Consider the following 21,045-nt stretch of genomic DNA (forward strand, 5'->3'; position numbering starts at 1 on the left):
CTAGTCTCGACAAAGTTTGATGTATAGTACTTCTATACACATAGTCCACCCATAGGAACATGAGCCCACCAAGCGGGCTCGCACATTCCCTCGGCCTAACTCGTCGGTGGACCTAAAGAGTGTGCGAGCCCACCAAGCACGTTATATTTATTTTTATTTAATTATATTGACAGTGCATTTAAGTTTTTTTGTACACAACTTTAAATATTATGAACAAATTTGCAAGTTTGGTAAAGTGCTGAAAATAAATGGACATAAAAAAACAATAGAAATAAGAAAATAAAACGTGGGGTAAAATAATAATGATGATAATAATAATAATAAATGTGAGTTGGTGATGTTTTAATTTTAAAAAAAATGAAAAAAGAGACACGTGAAAGATAGAATTCAAATTCAAATTCAAATTATGTCCTCTCTCACTAGCACTCTAGTCGACCATTTTATGAAGAAAAAAGTGTAAATAATTGAGATCTCGATCTAACCTATTCGTGATGTGGAATCAATGCTCCGACCCAAACAGAGCTTACCTTTGTGACGTGAGTGATCGTTGACCCTGCCTCTGATTTTCTCATTTCTACTTGATGAGAATGAATTCTACTAAAATCCACAAATCTAATTTTTTGTCTTTCATAGATTTTGTCCGGGCCTAAAGTTTTTTTTTATAGAAAATGTCTGATACATTAATATCATGATTGTGTCGCTCAGGCCAGATCTAGAGTGAAATATCATGATCGGGTCGACTAGACAAGATTTAGAGTCAATAGAAAATTGTATATATATACACACATCAGTATCTTGAAGTCAACCAAAACTTCCTCAACTTATATCTATCTTGAAGTCAACTAAATGCCACGATTCTTGTCCCTATTGGTTCCATTTGACGAGATCTATAAGATATGTGAAGAAGCCGAATGTGGAGGAGGCTAGTATGGGCACATGTTGGTTGAAGGAAGAAGGAGCCGAGAGAAAGGTGCAGTCGCACAACAGATCTGGGTTGTTCGCTCTCCGAAAGAAGAAGAACTTGCTTAAGATATTTTATGACTTATGATTGTACTGTGTGGAGACTACGATGAATTTTGCCAGTTAGCTTCCTGTAATGAGCTTGTAATGAGTGACAGGAGTCTACAGTTATATCTTACTAATTTTCTATGATTATTGTTCATGAATGTGAGTTATGCAGTTCTGGTTAGATGCCAACTAACCCCTAACCGTAAATCTGACTCGATTGTTAGAAGTTCATATAACCATAGAACTGGTATCTAATGTTTCATAATTGTTAAAGATATTTAGTACTAAATTATAGTTGACCGTATATATCATATTTGATATTTTATTATAAGGCAAATATCTGTATATTTGTTTATTTCCATTTATTACTCTTTCTATATTCTTGTAATTTATTTAATTATAAATAAGATACCTTTCACACCTAGTGGTGGATTAAGCAAACATTCACAATAACTTATGATTTTTGTTCTAGGGGGAATATTAAAAGTTTTTCAGTTAGCTTTCCTTTCCTAAACCTGTCATGAGTGACAGGAGTCTACGGTTGTGTCTTAGAGTTGATATAGCAGTCGAGGCATTGACACAAGCCTCCTTTGAAACCTGTCATGAGTGACAGGACTCCACAGTTGTGTCTTAGAGTTGATATAGCGGTCGAGGCATTGGCACAAGCCATTTCCCTTGCTGGTATCTAATATGGGCTATTTACTCTTCGGCAGACGTGGGTTAAACTGGGTTAAACTCCAACTTCTTTAGCGACTTAATCCCAAAATCTCGCATGTTTCTCCTCCTTGTTCTTCTCCTACATCTCTTAAATCACCTCCCCGACCTCCTCAACCTCCTCAACTCAAAACTGGGTGGGGAGCTGTCTTTTAATATTTACCTTCTTCTATCCGATGTTGGCCTCAAATGGTACGGTGGCTATTGCCACACACATTTTCTGTGTGTTTTTTTCTTTTAAACTCGACCTTACAACTAAAGACATTGAAGTGTACTCTTATGCCTTGTAGGACAAATTGTATTAATTAATATAGTCATTACAGAGAAAGTAGTTCATTTACATAGTTTTTTATAATTAGAGTTAAGTCAAAAGTTTATTTTATCCCTAGACATCCACCTACCATTCAAGATTACACCAAAAACCTTAAATTTTTTATATAAGGGATGACATAAAAATGCAAACAAAACAATCAAAATAATACATAAAATAAGCCTTAAAATACATCCACCATTGATAACACATTTGAGTCGACTCAAATGATTTCAAAGAGCTTCAAAACCTTCATTAAACAGAGCAACAAAAGCTTCCATTTGATCTCTCTCTTTAACCACTCCAATCTCCATTCCCACATCGCTATTTTTGCCATCACTCAAAGAAAACACTAATGGTGATTCAGCTGACACTATTTCCACCTTCATTGGCTTTCCCCACCCAAAATCTACATTGTAAACTCCAAATCTAGGTGACCCAGCAAGAGAAATGGCGTGTGAATTGGAATAATCATTGGTCGATTCACTCATAATTGCACCCAAATTTTCTTCTCCCTTGAAAGCTCCTTCTTCTAAATTCTTAATAGCTTTCGAGATCTGTTCACAAGCCAAAGCTATTCCATTTTCACCCAAAAGCTCAATTCTTTCAATGGAAAGAAAGCTACCAACCAAGCAATTTCCAAAGTAATTCAAGGGCACTGGTGGCTTTAAACGAGATCTAGCATCAGCACCAAATACGAACAACAAATTTCCATCTCTTAAACCATCCAACTTGGCTGTACATACACACAGATAAGCCGTTGCCACTACAAATGAAGACATTTGCACATCATTCTTCTTCAAAATCCATTGCTTTAGCTTCTGCAGGTTTTGGTGTGTGAACTCAAAAGTGCTTCGGATTAAACGAGGATTAGTTTTGGGTAGTTTAAGGTTTAAGCTCCTGTTGTCGGGTCCGTCTTGGTTCAGCCATGCGCTTGCATAGATTTTGGCAAGACCTTTTGGATCATCAATAACCGATCTGTCATAGACTGGCATCAGCTCGGTGATTGGAACAGATGATTCGTCCATGCTAATTTGAGCCCATAACTTGATAAATGAAGTTGAGGTTTTTCCATCTACAACTGCATGGTGATTGGTTATTCCAATGGAAAACCCTTTGTTTTGAAATATAGTGACCTGTATTAAGAATTTAAATCATTAATTGAATATACTTTTTTTTATCCTTAATGGAGCCAAATTTCAACTAGTTTCTTAGTATTAGGTTTTACTTTCCGACTTCATCTTAATGTTTCGTTCCTCTCTCTAATCGATGTGAAACCCTCCAATCCACCCCCATTTGGAGCCCAACGTCCTCACTAGCACATCGTTTGGTTTCTCTTTTGGACTTCCTCTCAATGTTTCGTTCTCCTCCTAACTGATGTGGGATCTCACAATCCATCCCCTCTGAGGCCTAGCGTCCTCGCCGACACTCGTTCTCCATCTCTAATTAATGTGGGACCCTCTAATCCACCACTTAAGGGTCCAGCATCCTCGCTGATACTCGCTCCCCTCTCTAATTGATGTGAAACCTCTCAATCCACCCCCATTTGGGGCTCAACATCCTCACTAGTACATCGCCTGGTGTCCACCTCCTTCGGGACTTAGTCTCCTTGTTGTCACCCCTTGTGTATGACTCTATACCTCTCTGACCAAAATGGGATCTCACATTTGAAGTTCTAAAAATGGCTAATTAATTCCTCAATTTTTTAAAATTAATTGATTTAAAACGAACATCAAATAAATAATAATAATCAATTGAAAGAGTTATTAAAGATTAAACTCATACTTCAATAATTAAAAAAGAAAAACCAATCATTGTTAGCTACTTAAGTTTTGGAGCTAAGTACCTGAACGGCAATCACTGCAGCACGATCATGAGAAACAGGCAATTGGGGGACAAGAGGATGAAATTCAGAAACTTCACGGAACCCATTGCCGGAAAGTTCATAAAAGTCAGCTCCCGACTCAGCCACCGTCATCGAAACACCGTCCCCATCGACAAACTCGATGGTCGGAACCTCCGAATGTGGAAGCCAGACGATGTTGCCAGCCAGAGGAAGATAATGGCGAAGAGTAAGAGAAAGAGAGGTTTTGAGCTTCGGAACAATTTTGTCAACAAAAGATATATCATTAGACGGTAACTCGTAGAAGAAAAGGCGTTGAATTGGATGGAACCTCAGCCATAACATGTCGAAGAAGGTGAGAGGAAGAGACGAGGGCACAGCCGCCGCACGTGACGGCTCCCGCGGCGGAGGAGCCACTTTACAGATCTCAATTGTCTTAACAGATGGAAGGTGATCCATTGGAAAGTGGGTTTGTAGAGATATGATATTAGTGATGAGGAGGAGGATGACGAGTTTGCCGATTTATAAGAGAGAGAGAGAAATGGCGTGTAAATGAAGGCTTATTTGTATTGACCGACAAGGAAGAATGTAAATGAACTGCAAAAGTGTCGGTTTCATATTATAAAGCTCACATGAGTTTTCTCTTCCTCCTCTTTAGACTATAATATGAACCAATAATAGAAACACATAAATGTATGAGTGGGTACCTGTGGGATGTGAAAACAAATTGATATGAGTGAATTAGAAATAACCATATGCAATATCTTAACCATTATGCTTTTCAATTCTCTATGTTGCCATGAATAGAGCATACATCTGATGAGTATTTATAATGGAGAAAATTGTAACAAATTTTCTAAATAAATCACTTACCTTTCTTGACGATTTGGCAACTACTAATCAGTATCCTCAAATTGATTTGTAAGCTTGACTTTGTTTGAGATTCTTCACTCCCAATAACTTTGGTGCCTTAGTCAACTTAACTCTGGTTAGAACCTTGGTGAGAATATTGGCATGTTGCTCTCGGGTGCATATCAACTCCACAACGATCTATTTCTTCTCCACACACACACAGTTGAAGTGGAAGCGAGTGTCAATGTGTTTACTGTGTCCGTGAAATATCATATTTTTCATCGATGCAATCACAGATTTGTTATTGATGTAGAGAGTTACTAATATTGGTTCACTTCTGGTCATTTTGCTCAAAAAATTTCTTAGTCATAATGCTTGGCATGATGCTGCAGTTGCTTCCATGAACTCGACCTCGTTGAAAGAAAGTGTCACAGTTCGCTGCTTTTGAGAATGCCAAGAAATCATATTTTCGTTTAGATAAAACGCTGTTCTTGCGGTGCTTTTTCTATCGTCAATGTTTCTAGCTAAATCACTATCAGTGAAACCGACTAGTTCTTTAGGGCCTCGGCCTCTTTGATACTTCAGTTTGTAGCATGTCGTTTGCTTCACATAGCGAATAATATGCTTAATCGCTCGATGATGCATCATAGTAGGCTTTTTCATGTACCTACTCATCATTCCAACAACATAGGAAGGTTTGGACGAGTATCAGTTAAGTACCTCAAACTTTCGATGACGCGTCTATACTTGTGGAATTCACCAAGCTTCCTTCAACAACTTTTTCGAGTTGTAATTTTGCTTCCATGCGATACTTGGTTGGATTGCACTTTGCCTCATCGACTCTGGCTTCAGGTTGTTCTGTTTTGACTCCTCAAGTCTTTCTTAGTCTAGGAGCACTATGGTCTAAATCCTCTGACCATCACTCACAATTCTAAGGTATTCAGTCTACTAGAGACGTTCTGACCCAAGTCATCGTCTAGCCAACCTAACTCTATGTCCTAACTCTGTGTAGATAAACACGTTCTATAGGGAGAACACATAATCTAACACGTGGAGCTATAACATATTATATCATGCAAACATACAAGAAAACAAGTTCAACGGGGAAATACCATCCCTTAATCACTCAAAGCACAGAACCCAATAGTCTATCCTCCTTTCTAACAAAGCGGAAATCATATAAGATAACATTGATCACAAATCTCTTCATAGGGTCATTTTAGTAATTTCTTACATTATGTATAACATACTCATCCATATTACCCAACTCGTATTTTAGTCATGCATATTCTCTTTCTAACTTTGCATTATACATAAAACAACATGCTTCTAGGAAATCTTAACTTAGGGCATACTAGTGATTTTAAACGTCATTCTTAAGTCCTTAACATGCATTTTCTAACCACCTTAGGTAAGGAATGCTCGCATGTTAGCACGTTCTAGTGATACTTACAAGTATTACTTGCCTAGTCCGTGTGTTACTTACCTAGATGACGCGTGTCTTCCCGAGCTAGTTTTTCTATATGTTAGGAGCTTTAGAATTACTGAAATTTCTCTGGTATGTCCTAATTCAAGTCATAATAAGGTGAGTATCAAAATCAAGACGAAAAGCAATCGAATGGGGGCCAAATAGGTAGAGAAATCACATGTCATAACCTCACTAAGAAGACAAGTAGGTTGCGACCCTCACATGTAAACCAACAAGGTGGCAACTCTCAAGTGACATGCATCCGATCACTAGGGTTTGAGACAGATAAGTGTCATGATGCGACTGAGGAGGACGGTGCATCATCCAACACACCAAGAAGAGTGTGCATCAAAGCAAAGCTGAGATATAAGCAACGTTGGAGAGAACGAGGCGACCCGAGTGTCGAAGACAAACTTGAAAAGGGCCGAGTAAGGGCCCTTAGTCATAACTTCAAATTTAGAGTTTCGATATGAGTTGCGGCATGTGGCTCTGGAGTTAAATTCATTTATATGAAAGATGAAAGCTCACTAAGTTTGGTGTCAATCGAATATGTTACAGATGCTCCATAGAGCTGTATGACCGCTCGTGAAAATGATGTCTACTCCAGAAAGATTAGAAACGTCTTAAAATGTATTTCAAATTTCAGATTTCGATGAGTTTTCTAGTAACTTTAGATTTTCATAACTTTTCCTACAAAATTTGTTTCAACTTGATTTCTTCATGAAAGTTATAGAGTTTTAATTTGCCTACACGAATGTATTTTTCTTATAGTTTTTAATTAACTACAGACAAATATATTCAAATCTCAAGTTGGTCAAAATTAATGTTCTTACCGTTCTTGAAGGCTTTTCAGAATTATTTCTTCACAAAAAAAATGTGAAAACTCACCTAGGACAACATACTAAAATTAAAGAGGCTAATTCCATCAAATACTTATGGATCTCTAGAGGAAACCTAAGATCTAAAACTCAAAAACTAACCTTTTTGTTCTTCCTCGCTTCTTGAAGGAATCGAACGAATCAAGCCCTCATAATGAATCTCCTCATGTTGATGAGAGTTTCTTACGAAGAACTCTCAGTCAAATTCAACCTTCAACGGATTTGTTTCGATTTTTCCTATGTCGTCTTCTTCCTCTCAAACCCGAACCTTTTGTTTTATTTGCAAGTGATCTCTCCAATCCCTCATCAATTAATTTTAACCAATAATTTTTTATTTTTTCTCCTATATTTTTTTTAGGTTTTCAAAATTATTGGAAACATTTTTATTTTCTACATCATCATGAAATTCATAATCTAAGACCATCAATAAAAATTCAATTTTAAAAAAAATCAAATATTTAATTTCTCCTCAAGACATAGTTTATGGTGGGACCTACTTTCTGACTAAAGGGTTCGTGTTCGTTCGTTATGAACAAGACTTATGACGCGTAAATCAAGCTCTCCTCGTATTGGCCGACATGGAAGTATGGAAATAAATTGTAGAAAGGTTGGTTTGAGCTTATGATTGTTGGGTGCACAAATTTGCTTTCTCTTTGACTTTCTTTACTATTTTAATAAGGAAGGTTATTGTCTAAGTGGGTACCATATCCTTGCTATGTTCTTTATTGACCATAAAAAGACAAAATTAGTATTTTATTTGCAATACAATTAATTTTTTATTTTGTATGTTGATTAGTTTGTCAATTTTAAAATTGGTTTAAAACACTTATTAGCCTTAAAATTAAAAATTAAATATTGCTAAAAAGTGAGAATCATAATTGTAATTAGATGGTCTCCTTTGGAGAATCCCACCCATGTCACAATTGCATTTAGTTAGAGTTTGTAACGCAATTGGGTGGCATTTAGTCTCGCTCTCAATTAAGTCAACCAATTGAAATTTTGATCCTTGCATAGGTGAGGTATACTCAAGTCTCTAGTCCAGTTCTTGAGAAAATGTTTTAGAAAATGAGACAAAGAAAGTTCTAGAAAACGTTTGGAAAATCGATTGTGCCCTGGCTACTAGACCAGCTTTGTCTCCATTAGTTCTAGTTTTAGTGCCAGCAAGCATCTCATTAAAAAATCTAGCTACGTTTAAGTCACCTTCTACATCAGTGCCAGAGAGAGCTCCGACTTCTTACAAAGTGATATCGCACAAGGAAAAAATTTCATGCTAATTTAGAATATCGGAAGATTCAAGATAATAATGCTCAAATTGAAACTCTCAGCCGCCATGAAAACCAAATTTGAGACCAATGGAAACAGAAATAATCAAAGATAGCACTAAGTGTAGCTCCTTACATCATGGGAAAGATAAGGGAAAGAGATTATTATTTAATTTGAATGGCTGCCAGACCAAAACAAGGTGCAAAAAAGCGAAAGCCCTCATTTTCACTTCTTCCGAGATACACGGCTTACATACGCCGCTCAACATTCTTGGAAAACAATTGAATCGAGGGTCCGGAGGCAAATTAGCCATTGAATCTTGTAAACTAATCGAGACCGCAATTGGAAAAAGAGAGACGAACGGGGAGGAATAACCAATCGATGAAGGAAAGAGAACCTTGAGGCATTTGAGTATGCCAAGTGTAGAAATGATTTTGAAGGTTGCCACTATCATGTGGAATATTCATTTTAGAAGTCAAGTAAACAGTGTCATAGACTTAAACTTGGGTAATAAAAGCTTTGAAACAAAACAATGGAAAATAAATAATGTGAAATTTAATAAAACAAAGAAGAGAATAAAATAATGCAACTACTCTTAACACTGGTCCCATGGCCTTCATCGCAACAACGTCATCCGTATAGGAGTGTATTATCTTTACCTATAGCACGTGACTTGAATATTTTAAGAACTACTCAATAACGCCACTGTTGGGTCAGTAAATACAAACACATGCAACATGGTGGGACTTATTGTAACGATCCTAGACTTTTACTAACCTAAAGTCACTACCCTCACCATAACATACTCTCTTATATGAAAATAAACATTTAAAGCTTCTTCATAAAATACTGTCATGGACTTACATGTTTAAAAATATCTTTAAAACAACATAACAAAATACTAAATCAAACAAACAAATATTAAAAGTTAAAACACTCTATACTAACCTAAAGTTTAAGAAATGAAATACCACTATCGTAGTTGTTGCCTCCAGTCCGAACAAAATTGGATGTGTAGTACTTCCCCACACACAACCAACACGTGCGAGCGTGAGTCCTTAGGCGGTTCGCACCCCCCTGAACCCATCATAGTCAGGCTAGTTGTCCGCAGGTAGATGCCCGGAGGTCACTAAACCCCCGAATCTCATGCAAGGCATGATGATCATCATCATCATAGTGTGCGAGTCTGTACTTATCATCATAAATGGGAAAGTAACCTAATGTATATGAACACACAATATGCATGAGATCCCTATAATCTTCATCTTTAAATCATTCTTATGACACAACCCTATACATCATTCACACATTACTCTAGGTAACATGCACTAGCCTCTAAATCACACACAACCGTATGTGTTAGCCTTTAAATCATTCTTATCACACAATCCTATACATCATTCACATATTACCCTAGGTAACATGCATGCATTAGCCTTCATACATTCATCATCATTAACATCAATTAGGGTTGTGTCTTAGAAAACTCGTTATAATGCATCATAAAATTTAACACATACACATGATCTTAATATGAAATATCATCATATTAAGTTACCTCATCATCATACATCTTACATCATCATTTTATAATGCATCATCATCATCATTTTGTCGTCATATCATGTCATCATCTCACATCATCGTATACATCATCGCATCATCATATAACAACATCACACCTTCATATAACATCATCACATCATCATATAACATCACCACATCATCATATAATATCAACATATCATCATACAACATCATTACATCATCATGTAACATAAACCATAAACCATAAATGACACATGCAAGGGCTACTATGTACATGTCGTCATACATAATAAGGTCACTTACTTGGTCGGCCTAGGCTGAAGCTACTACAACTCTTTGATGCTAGCTTAACGTTGCTCTCTGAAATTTAATTTCTTTTAAGGCAAATCTTCCGACCCTTTGCGTTATTACTTGAACGTGATTCTTCGAATATCAACCACATATTGTTCAACATTCCACTAACAACTTTATATTTTGTATATAATGGATGAAATTAAAATGGAAATTAAATAATGCATTAATTAGGAGTATAAACCTCAACAACATGAGAGTACATAAAATAGGCCTTAAAATGCATTTATTCTTACAAAGACGCGAATTGATAACACATTTGGATCAACTTCAATGATTTCAAAGAGCATCAAAACCTTCATTAAAGAGAGCAGCAAAAGTTTCCATTTGATCTCTCTCTTTAACCACTCCAATCTCCATTCCCACATCGCTATTTTTGCTATCACTCAAAGAAAACACTAATGGTGATTCAGCTGACACTATTTCCACCTTCATTGGCTTTCCCCACCCAAAATCTACATTGTAAACTCCAAATCTATGTGACCCAGCAAGGGAAATGGCTTGTGCTTTAGAATAATCATTGGTCAATTCGCACATAATAGTCCCATACTTTTCTCCCCCCTCTAAACCTCCTCCTTCTAAATTTTTAATAGCTTTTAAGATCTGTTCACAAGCCAAAGCTATTCCATTTTCACTCAAAAGCTCACCTCTTTCAAAGGGAATAATACCACCAATCAAACAATTTCCAAAGTAATTCAAAGGCACTGGCGGCTTTAAACGAGACGTAGCATCAGCAGCAAATCCAAACCACAATTTTCCATCGCTTAAACCCTCCAACTTGGCTGTACATACACAAAGATAAGCCATTGCCACTACAAATGAAGACATTTGCTCATCATTCTTCTTCAAAACCCATTGCTTTAGCTTCTGCAGGTTCTGGTGTGTGAACTCAAAAGTGCTTCGGATTAAACAAGGATTAGTTTTGGGTAGTTTAAGGTTTAAGCTCCTGTTGTCGGGTCCGTCTTGGTTCAGCCATGCGCTTGCATAGATTTTGGCAAAACCTTTTGGATCATCAATAACCGACCTGTCATAGAATGGCTTTAGCTTGGCGGTTGGAACGGTTGATTCGTCCATGCATATTTGAGCCCATGATTTGATAAATGAAGTTGAGATTCTTCCATCTATAACTGCATGGTGATTGGTTATTCCAATGGAAAACCCTTTGTTTTGAAATGTGGTGACCTGTATTAAGAATTTGAATGATTATTAAATATACATTTTTATCTTCAATGGAGTAATTTTTAATTTAGTCCTTATCGAATACGCTAAAATTTTCAGGTAATTTCTTAAAATAGAAACAAAGAAGAAATTTTAAACTTCCATAAAGTTTCTGATTTTAAGCATATCAAGTATGGTAAATTAATCAATAGTGGAATAAAGTTAAAATATAAAGAAGTAAACAAAAAACTTTTAAATAATTGAGATTAATAAAAAAAGTATATTAAATTACCGGTTAAACTTTTCAATTTTGTGTTTAATATATATTTAATGTAACACCCTCCACTCGAGGTTTTTAAAATGCGTCTGGTACGGAGAGGTTTCCACATTCTTATAAAAAATGTTTAAAACGCACCTAGCATCCTCTCTAGCACTCGTTTTCTTCTCCAATCTATGTGGGACCCTCCAATCCACACCTTTTTGTGGTGGCCCAAGCCAACAGCTAATAGATATTGTCCTCTTTAGGCTTTCCCTCTCAACCTTCCCCTTAACATTTTTAAAACGTGTCTGCTAAGGAGAGGTTTCCACACTCTTGTAAAGAATGCTTCGTTCCCCTCTTCAACAGATGTGGGATCTCACAATTCACCCCCTTCGGGACCTAGCGTCCTCTCTAGCACTCATTCCCTTCTCCAATCAATGTGAGACCCCTAAATCCACCTCCTTTATAACGGTTCAAGCTCACCACTAACAAATATTGTTCTCTTTGGACTTTCCTGACGTGTTTCCCCTCAATGTTTTAAAATGGGTCTGCTAGGGAGAGGTTTCCACACAACGTTTCATTCTCTCTCCAATCGACGTGGGATTGTTGAGGATTGTGAGAGGGAGTCCCACATTGGCTAATTTAGAGAATGATCGTGGGTTTACAAGTAAGAAATACATTTATATTGAAATGAGGTCTTGTTGGAAAACTAAAAGTAAAGTCATGAGAGTTTATATTCAAATTGAACAATATCATGGTATTGTGTAGATTCGTGATTCCTAAGTTTAATAACTAAAAACGAAAACCAATCATGTTAGCTACTAAGTTTTGGAGCTAAGAACCTGGATAGCAATTGTTTCAGCACGATCATGAGAAACAGGCAATTGGGGGACAAGAGGATGAAATTCAGAAACTTCACGGAACCCATTGCCGGAAAGTTCGTAAAAATCAGCTTCGGACTCAGCCACCGTCAGAGTAACACCGTCCCCGTCGACAAACTCGATGGTCGGAACCTCCGATTGCGGAAGCCAGACGAGGTTGCCAGCCAGAGGAAGATAATGGCGAAGAGTATGAGAAAGAGAGCTTTTGAGCTTCGGAACAATTTCGTCAATAAAAGATATATCATTAGACGGTAACTCGTAGAAGAAAAGGCGTTGGATTGGATGGAACCTCAGCCAAAACAGGTCGAAGTAGGTGAGAGGAAGAGACAACGGCAAAGCCGCCGCACGTGACGGCTCCGGCGGCGGAGGAGCCACTTTACAGATCTCAATTATCTTAACAGATGGAAGGTGATCCATTGGAAAGTAGGTTTTTGGAGATATGATATTAGTGATGTGGAAAATTAAAAAGTTGGGTTCTTTACTTATAATTCATGATGAATTGGGTTAGTCTTTGTTCTTCATGGTTCTTATTCCTTCCTTGAATTTTGAGGAGGTATGTCCCATTTGTAAGAGAGACAAAAATGGCTTCTAAATTAAGAACTCTCCTTCTATTGACCCTCAAACCAAGTATGTATGACTGGAAAATCTAGTATTTTGAACTTTTTCAACTTCTTTTAAAGAAAAATCCAATCAAATAAAAAAATTACTATAAATGGATGAAAACTCAAAAATAAAAAAATAATAATAAAAAATAAAAAAAAAATCAATGGAAGATGAGTATGTATGAGAGTGATCCACGAAGTAAATATTTAATATCTCTTGGTAAATTATGTCTCAATCTTAATTTTTAGTGAGTTATGAAGCACTCTTGCTTATGAGGGCTTGTCTCAGAGTTGCATGGGTAGGAATGATTTTTGTAGTCGATTTAATATGTCTACTATTTTGGAGACTTGACAAAATAGAGAGTTGATAATGTAATTTTATAAGATGGAATTAATCTTTCCAATATATGGAAAGTAGATGCGTAATTCTCTCACATTGATGGAAGGTGATCTCAATTCTGTTTTGATGGAAGGTGATCTCAATTATCTTAAATTACAGTCCCATTTTGCACCTTCTTTAAATATGACATCCCAAATAAGCATTAGATTCACCACTAACTCCAAGTAGGACGCATTTGAGACTTCGATCATCAAGTTTGGTTATCTTCTATTTGGGAATATGGACATGTGCAATTAAACCTAATAATCTGAAGTATTCCACATTTGGTTTTATGTCTGACCACTTCTCCTCAGGAACCATGTCCTTGATTGCCTTTGTGTAACTTCGATTCAGAACATGAGTTGTCCATCTAGCTGCTTCTGCCCACAACTTCTTCGACATCTCTTTCTCAGATAAAAGACACCGTATCATGTTCATGATGGTCCGGTTCCTTCTTTCTGCAACTCCGTTTTGCTGGGGATGTAAGCAGCTGTTAGTTGTCGCTTGATCCCGTTATCTTTGCAGAACTTGTTGAATTTATTTGACGTAAATTCTCCTCCCCGATCAGTTCTGAGTCCATGTATGGCTGTTTTTGCTTCATTTTCAACAAGATTTTTGAAGTTTTTGAATGTTTCAAAAGCTTCTAATTTATCTGTAAGAAAATAAATTCATGTCTTGCGGGAAAAATCATCTACAAGTACCAACAAATACCTTTTACCACTGTGAGAGGTTGGAGTGATGGGTCCACAAAGATCTTCATGAATCAATTTCAGTTTGTTTGATGCTCTTCATTTGCTTTTCTTTGGGAATTTTTGCCGCAAACTTTGATAGCTTCCTTTAATTTGGGTAATCTTTCCGTCATTTGTTTTTGCTGCATGATTTGAATAGGTTTACTATTCAAATGTCCATACCTCTTGTGCCACAGAGCCTCCAAGTCTTCATCTTCTATTTTCAAACATTTGTCAACCAATGGCTTCATCTTTACATGAACTGAGAACATGCGATTTGTCATCATTTGTATGTTCATTATCAGGCCCCTTTGTTGATGATAGACTCTACGAGTTCCTTCTTTGATTAAGATCACCAAGCGCTTCTCCTGTAGCTGCCCTATGCTTAGCAAATTGTTGGTGAGATTGGGGACATAGTAGACATTTGTCACGGTTTGTGTGATACCTTCAACTTCGAATCTGACACTGTCTCTTTCTTCAACTGCCAATTTTGAGTTATTTCCCAACCTGACACTGTATTTTGAAACTTTCGTCAAGCTCAAGAACCATGTTTTTTCCTCTGTCATATGATTTGAGCACCCGAAATCGAAAAACCAAATGCCTTCTCTTTCAACTTTACTTTTCTTTGTGTATGTCATCAATAGCAGTTCTTCCTCCTCGTCAAATTCAGCATAATTGGCAGCTTCTTTTTCTAAGCCCGGACATTCAAATTGGTAATGTCCTTGCTTTCCACATCGAAAACAGTTGATGGCCGACAGATTCACAAAAGATCTACCTCTTCCCCGTCCTCTAGAGTAACCTCTTCCACTCTGAAATGTCCCTTTGCCTCTTCCTTGTCCATACCTTGGTACATTCTCCACCTGCAGAACCTGCTCTTCACTCCTCTTATCAATCACCTTTTGTTCATGTACAAGCAAAAATACCTGTAATTCATCGACTGTTAATTGGTCAATGTCCTTGGATTCTTCAATTGAGCATACTAAGAAGTTGAATTTATTAGTGAGACTTCGAAGTATTTTGTCAACAATTTTGACATCCGACATATCTTCTCCGCAATTCCTCATGTCATTAGTAGTAGACATAACTCTTGTAAAATACTCAGAAACACCTTTTCCTGTTTTCATCTCTAAAGTTTCGAATATTCTGCGAAGTCGTTGTAGCTGGGCTCGCTTCACTCTAGCATTTCCTTGATACTTGAGTTTCATTGAATCCCACAATTGATTGGAAGCATCCTTTGAATCCCACAATTGATTCGAAGCATCCTTTGAATCCCACAATTGATTGGAAGTATCCTTTGAATCCCACAATTGATTCGAAGCATCCTTTGAATCCGACAATTGATTCGAAGCATCCTTTGAATCCCACAATTGATTGGAAGCATCCTTTGAATGCCACAATTGATTGGAAGCATCCTTTGAATCCCACGATTGATTGGAAGCATCCTTTGAATCCCACAATTGATCCTTTGAATCCCACAATTGATTGGAAGTATCCTTTTGAATGATAGTTTTCAGGATACTCTTATCAATGGATTGAAAGAGATAATTCTTTATCTTGAGATCTTTGAGCCTTGCTTCATCGATTTCCTTTTGCTGGGCCGCGCTTAGTGCTTCGTTTCCTTTTGGGTCCTCAAAACCAGAATGGATAGCACTCCAATATTCTTTGGAACGCAAAAGATTTTCCATGACCAAACTCCAATGCTCGTAGTCTCCATCGAATTTAGGAACACATGATGCAGCAAAGCTTCGTGAATCACTTGCCATTTGTTCAGTATTGCTTCCTAAATCACTTGTCATTTGTTTAGTGTTTTTCCTCTCAAACACTCAATTTGTGTAATTTGTGTATTTCTTCCTTCTTCTTCCAGGTTCAATTAGGCTCTCATACCAAATAAAAATAAAGGGAATTGATTAATCTTCATGGAAGGATAACGGCTGCTTTTATAAAGCCTTGTTGGTATAGAACTATTATGTAATAAGAACTTGCCTAGTTGGTTCATCCAAGAGTGCATCAACCATGTGTATAGAACTATTATGCATCCAACCCAATCCAAAAAACAAAGCAAGAGTCGAAGTAATAGTCACAAAAAGTAGGTTCTATCATGAATCATGATGCATGTAATTGCATTTTCGGACTAAGTTCATGACAATGTTTAAGATAAATAATCTTTAATAATTTTTCGTACACACTAATCATGACATACATGCACCAACGATCTTATTCTAAAAAGAAAAACTAGATCCGTTTCAACCTAGATAACGCATTTGGATCAACTCTGATGATTTCAAAGAGCTTCAAAACCTTCATTAAACAGAGCAGCAAAAGCTTCCGTTTGATCTCTCTCTTTAACCACTCCAATCTCCATTCCCACATCGCCATTTCTGCTGTCACTCAAAGTAAACATTAATGGTGATTCAGCTGACACTATTTCCACCTTCATTGGCTTTCCCCACCCAAAATCTGCACTATAAACTCCAAATCTAGGTGACCCAGCAAGGGTAAGAGCCATTTCTTTAGAATAATCATTGGTCACTTCACTCACAAGTGTCCCATAATTTTCTAACTCCTCTAAACCTCCTCCTCCTCCTAAATTTTTAATAGCTTTCGAGATCTCTTCACAAGCCAAAGCTATTCCCTTTTCACCCAAAAGCTTAATTCTTTCAATACAAACAATACAACTAATCCAACAATTTCCAAAGTAATTCAAACCCACTTGTGGCTTTAAACGAGATCGACCATCAGCAGAAAATGCGAACAATAATTTTCCATCTAGATAAGCCGTTGCCACTACAAATGAAGACATTTTCTCATCATTCTTCTTCAAAACCCATTGCTTTAGCTTTTCCAAGTTTTGGTGTGTGAACTCAAAAGTTCTTCGGATTAAACTAGGTTTAGCTTTGGGTAATTTAAGTTTCAAGCTCCTGTTGTCGGGTCCGTCTAGTTTCAGCCATGCGTTTGTATAAATTTTTGCAAGACCTTTTGGATCATCAATAATCGATCTCTTATAGTCTGGCATCAGGTTGGTAATCGGAACAGATGATTCGTCCATGCAAATTTGAGCCCATGATTTGATAAATGAAGTTGAGGTTTTTCCATCTAGAATTGCATGATGACATGTTATGCCAATGGAATATCCTTTATTTGGAAATGTGGTGACCTGTTAAGAATATAAATGATTGATTAAATGTATCGTATCCTCCATAGACATGCACGTACTAAATATTAAATAACGAATTTACTTAATACATGTACTATATTCATGGGTATATATGAATAATCTAATATATGTATCTACCAAATGGATTAACTCTTGGAGTCTAACATTGGCTAATTTAAGGAATGATTCTCGGTTTATAAGTAAGGAATTCATTGGTATGAGGCCTTTTGGAGAACTACAAAACACAGCCTTGAGAGCACGACAATATTATACCATTGTGGAGGTTTGTGATTCCTAACATTGTATTAGAGTCATGTCATTAACTTAGTCATGTCAATAGAATCCTCAAATGTCGAACAAAGGGTATACTTTATTCGAGGACTCTAGAGACAGAGTCGAGACTCGATTATGGGAAGGCTCTATAGTGTAGTTTGTTTGAGGGGAGGATTGTTGAAGATTGTTGGGAGAGAGTCCCACGTTGGGTAATTTAGGGAATGATCATAGGTTTATAAGTAAAGAATACATCTCTATTGATATGAGGTCTTTTCGGGAAGCCATTGTGGACAATATCAAACTAGTGTGGAGATTCGTGACAATATCATACTATTGTAGAGGTTCATGATTCTTGTACATGTATCCTAAATGCATGAAACAAAGATTCCTAACTTATCTACTATGTTTCTCAACCTCCAAGATTCGTGTATATTTAAATCAAACATTGTTAGCTACGAACCTGGATAGCAATTGGTGCAGCACGATCATGAGAATCTGGCAAGAGGGGGACAAGAGGATGAAACTCAGAAGCTTCACGCAACCCATTGCCGGAAAGTTGGTAAAAGTCAGCATCGGACTCGGCTACCGTTAGAGAAACGCCGTCCCCATCGACAAACTCGATGGTCGGAAACTCAGACTGTGGAAGCCAGACGAGGTTGCCAGCCAGAGGAAGATAATGGCGAAGAGTGAGAGAGAGAGAGCTTTTGAGCTTCGGAACAATTTCGTCAACAAAAGATATATCATTAGATGGTAACTCGTAGAAGAAAAGGCGTTGGACTGGATAAAACCTCAGCCATAACAGGTCGAAGTAGGTTAGAGGAAGAGATGGCGGCACAGCCGCCGCTCGTGACGCCTCCGGCGGAGGAGCCACTTTACAGATCTCAATTATCTTCACACTTGTTGTTCCTTCCATGAGCTTTGAAATGGAGGAAGATGACATGAGTTGGTAATATGATCGTTCCATTTATAGCCCCTAATATCCATTTATATTTGGTAAGTTCTCTAATATCCATTGAAAACAATTAAAATATATATTCTTGTTTTTGTCCATGTCGAGGACAGATCATGCTGCTTATTATATCTAGTAAAACTATATACGATAATGAGTTATACACTTAAACAATTATGTGTAATAAATAAAGTTATATATAGTAAATATATATATGGTAGGTAATTATAGATATTCAATTCTATATTATACGTTACGGATAGTTATAGCTTGAGGCCATCGCCGCATGCACCTTGCTTGCAGGCGCTGATCACAAAATACCATGTGGCTGATTGGCGACACATAGTTCACTGGAAGCAATCAATGGAGAGCTGATTTCTTCGATTGTTGCATCGACATTTAACATACAATTAGAAGCATGGGGTATGAATAAACTTGGCTTAGTAGAATAAGTTAGTAACTTATGGAGCAACTATAGAAGAATTGGTAGTAGTTTTCAAATTGTGGATCAAATTTTGTAGTTGTAGACTAAGTTTTATGGTTTAATTAGGAAGATCACCGTTCTTAACTTGAGAAAGTTTAGGAAGCTAGGAAGTGGTTTCTCCCCTATAAATGCTTTTTCACTACAATAACAACAACAAAGAGAATTGAAACGCATTGCTCCAAAAGATCTCTCCCGTCAAGGTGTTCATTTGCCACTTTTACTTGCTTTGACATAATTCCGATCAAGGGTCACATCCAACATTTGATATCAGAGCTCCCAGGATGTCGAAACAAATGTCGTCACCATACAAAATCACTGGAGGAGAAGTGACAACAATAAAGAGCGGAAAGGAGGGAAGTTTAACGCTCCAGTACCCGTTACTCACGAAGAGTAACTACGAAGCATGGTCGATAAAGATGCGTGTCAACTTACAAGCACAAGGCGTGTGGGACACCGTCGAGCATGGTGACGTTGAGGAGCGTAAGGACAAGATGTTTCTTGTCGACATCTACCAAACAATCTCGGAGGACGTTCTTCTCATATTAGTAGAGAAGGACTCGGCAAAGGTAGCCTGGGTGACACTACAAACAATGCATGTGGGTGTGAAACATGTTAAAAAAACAAAGGTGGAGACCTTGAAGAGTGAGTTCGAGGCTATCCACATGAAGGACGGTGAGTCAATAGACGAATTTTCCATGAAGTTGATGACGATCGTTAGCAGCATCCGTTCATTAGGAAATATGGTGGAGGAGATCTCCATCGTCAAGAAGTTCCTTCGAGCTGTTCTCTCGAGATTCATGCAAATTGTTACCTCCATCAAGCAGTTTGGTGACCTCAAGAGCATGTCAATTGAGGAGGTTGTTGGTCGTCTTAAGGTCCATGAGGAGAGACTTTGTAGTTATAAAGACAAAGAGGAGAGAAACACCTCTTACTCACACATGAGGAGTGACTCGCACAGACGAAAAGGAATGATATGGTTGACTCTTTTTTTTCAAGTATGAGGGGACTTGGCAACCATAACGTGGTCGTAGATGTCATTGTGGACATGGGCGCGGACGTGATGGCAGAGGAGGCCGTGACAATACGCCTCATGTGGTTGTTATGATGTGCTATGATAATATGTTATGTTATGATGATGTGATACGTTATGATGATAGGTTACGTTATGATGATATGATAGGTTACGATGTTGTGGTATGTTATCATAATGTGATATGTTATGATGACATGAGATATATGATGATATGATACATTATGATGATATATCATGTTATGATGATATGTATGTATGAGATGTCATGTTGCACTATGACCTAGATATGATTGGCAATGAAATATATGACATGCTACGACATGTATGGCAATGAAGAGTTTTCTAACACACAACCCCTAACTACCATTATATGTAATGTATGAAAGCTTATGAATGCATGTTACTAATGGTTGACGACGACATCACGACATCACATAAGGCAGTGTTCTTTTTAATATTTTATTTCCTTTATCTTAATTTGTTTTGAATATTTCTCTTGTTTTATTTTAAAACTTTTATGCAAACATATAATTCATGGCATTGATTTATGAAACTCTTTTAAATGATTGTTTTTGCATAAAGAGGTTATGTCATGCATATGGTAGCGACTTTATTTTAGTAGAAATTAAGGTCGTTACATGATAAAATGATAGTCTCACCATGTTACATGTATTTGCATTGCATTTCCCAACTCCAATAGTGGAGTTAATTACTAAGTGTTTCTTAAAATACTAAGTCTTATGCTACTCTTACATTTCAGGTAAAGGTAAGACACCTCTGCACGAATGACGATAATGTTGTAATGAAGGTCATGGAATCAGTGTTAGGTTAACTAAATTGTATTATGTATGATGTGCGTGCCCCATGGTCCCTGCACGTCTCATATGTATAATTGGTATGCTATGCTATA

General features: G+C 37.2%; 5 protein-coding genes across 5 annotated transcripts; 1 reads left to right on the forward strand and 4 right to left on the reverse strand.

The window, feature by feature from the left end:
• Nucleotides 1–2,132: 2,132 nt before the first annotated feature.
• Nucleotides 2,133–4,433, reverse strand: LOC111782797 (phenolic glucoside malonyltransferase 1-like). The gene is made up of 2 exons (XM_087120716.1): nt 3,879–4,433; nt 2,133–3,168 (listed from the first exon to the last, which is right to left on the reverse strand). Exons 1-2 carry the CDS (start codon nt 4,332–4,334, stop codon nt 2,266–2,268), a joined length of 1,359 nt encoding a protein of 452 aa, XP_086976842.1. The 5' UTR covers nt 4,335–4,433; the 3' UTR covers nt 2,133–2,265.
• A 6,019-nt stretch (nt 4,434–10,452) lies between these two features.
• Nucleotides 10,453–13,046, reverse strand: LOC111783253 (malonyl-CoA:anthocyanidin 5-O-glucoside-6''-O-malonyltransferase-like). The gene is made up of 2 exons (XM_023664168.2): nt 12,495–13,046; nt 10,453–11,417 (listed from the first exon to the last, which is right to left on the reverse strand). Exons 1-2 carry the CDS (start codon nt 12,948–12,950, stop codon nt 10,515–10,517), a joined length of 1,359 nt encoding a protein of 452 aa, XP_023519936.2. The 5' UTR covers nt 12,951–13,046; the 3' UTR covers nt 10,453–10,514.
• Nucleotides 13,047–13,742: 696 nt separating this feature from the next.
• LOC111782798 (uncharacterized) lies at nt 13,743–16,005 on the reverse strand. The gene is made up of 2 exons (XM_023663596.2): nt 14,426–16,005; nt 13,743–14,004 (listed from the first exon to the last, which is right to left on the reverse strand). Exons 1-2 carry the CDS (start codon nt 16,003–16,005, stop codon nt 13,743–13,745), a joined length of 1,842 nt encoding a protein of 613 aa, XP_023519364.2.
• Nucleotides 16,006–16,523: 518 nt separating this feature from the next.
• On the reverse strand, nt 16,524–18,591 carry LOC111783681 (phenolic glucoside malonyltransferase 2-like). The gene is made up of 2 exons (XM_023664599.2): nt 18,130–18,591; nt 16,524–17,396 (listed from the first exon to the last, which is right to left on the reverse strand). The coding sequence occupies exons 1-2, from the start codon at nt 18,580–18,582 to the stop codon at nt 16,524–16,526; spliced, it is 1,326 nt and encodes a 441-aa protein (XP_023520367.2). The 5' UTR covers nt 18,583–18,591.
• Nucleotides 18,592–19,383: 792 nt separating this feature from the next.
• On the forward strand, nt 19,384–20,967 carry LOC147786543 (uncharacterized). Its single transcript, XM_087120503.1, has 2 exons — nt 19,384–19,977; nt 20,896–20,967. Exons 1-2 carry the CDS (start codon nt 19,384–19,386, stop codon nt 20,965–20,967), a joined length of 666 nt encoding a protein of 221 aa, XP_086976629.1.
• Nucleotides 20,968–21,045: the final 78 nt, after the last annotated feature.

The sequence above is a fragment of the Cucurbita pepo genome, chromosome 20 (assembly GCF_057944985.1).
Source record: "Cucurbita pepo subsp. pepo isolate OVF chromosome 20, ASM5794498v1, whole genome shotgun sequence".
Classification (NCBI taxonomy): domain Eukaryota; kingdom Viridiplantae; phylum Streptophyta; class Magnoliopsida; order Cucurbitales; family Cucurbitaceae; genus Cucurbita; species Cucurbita pepo.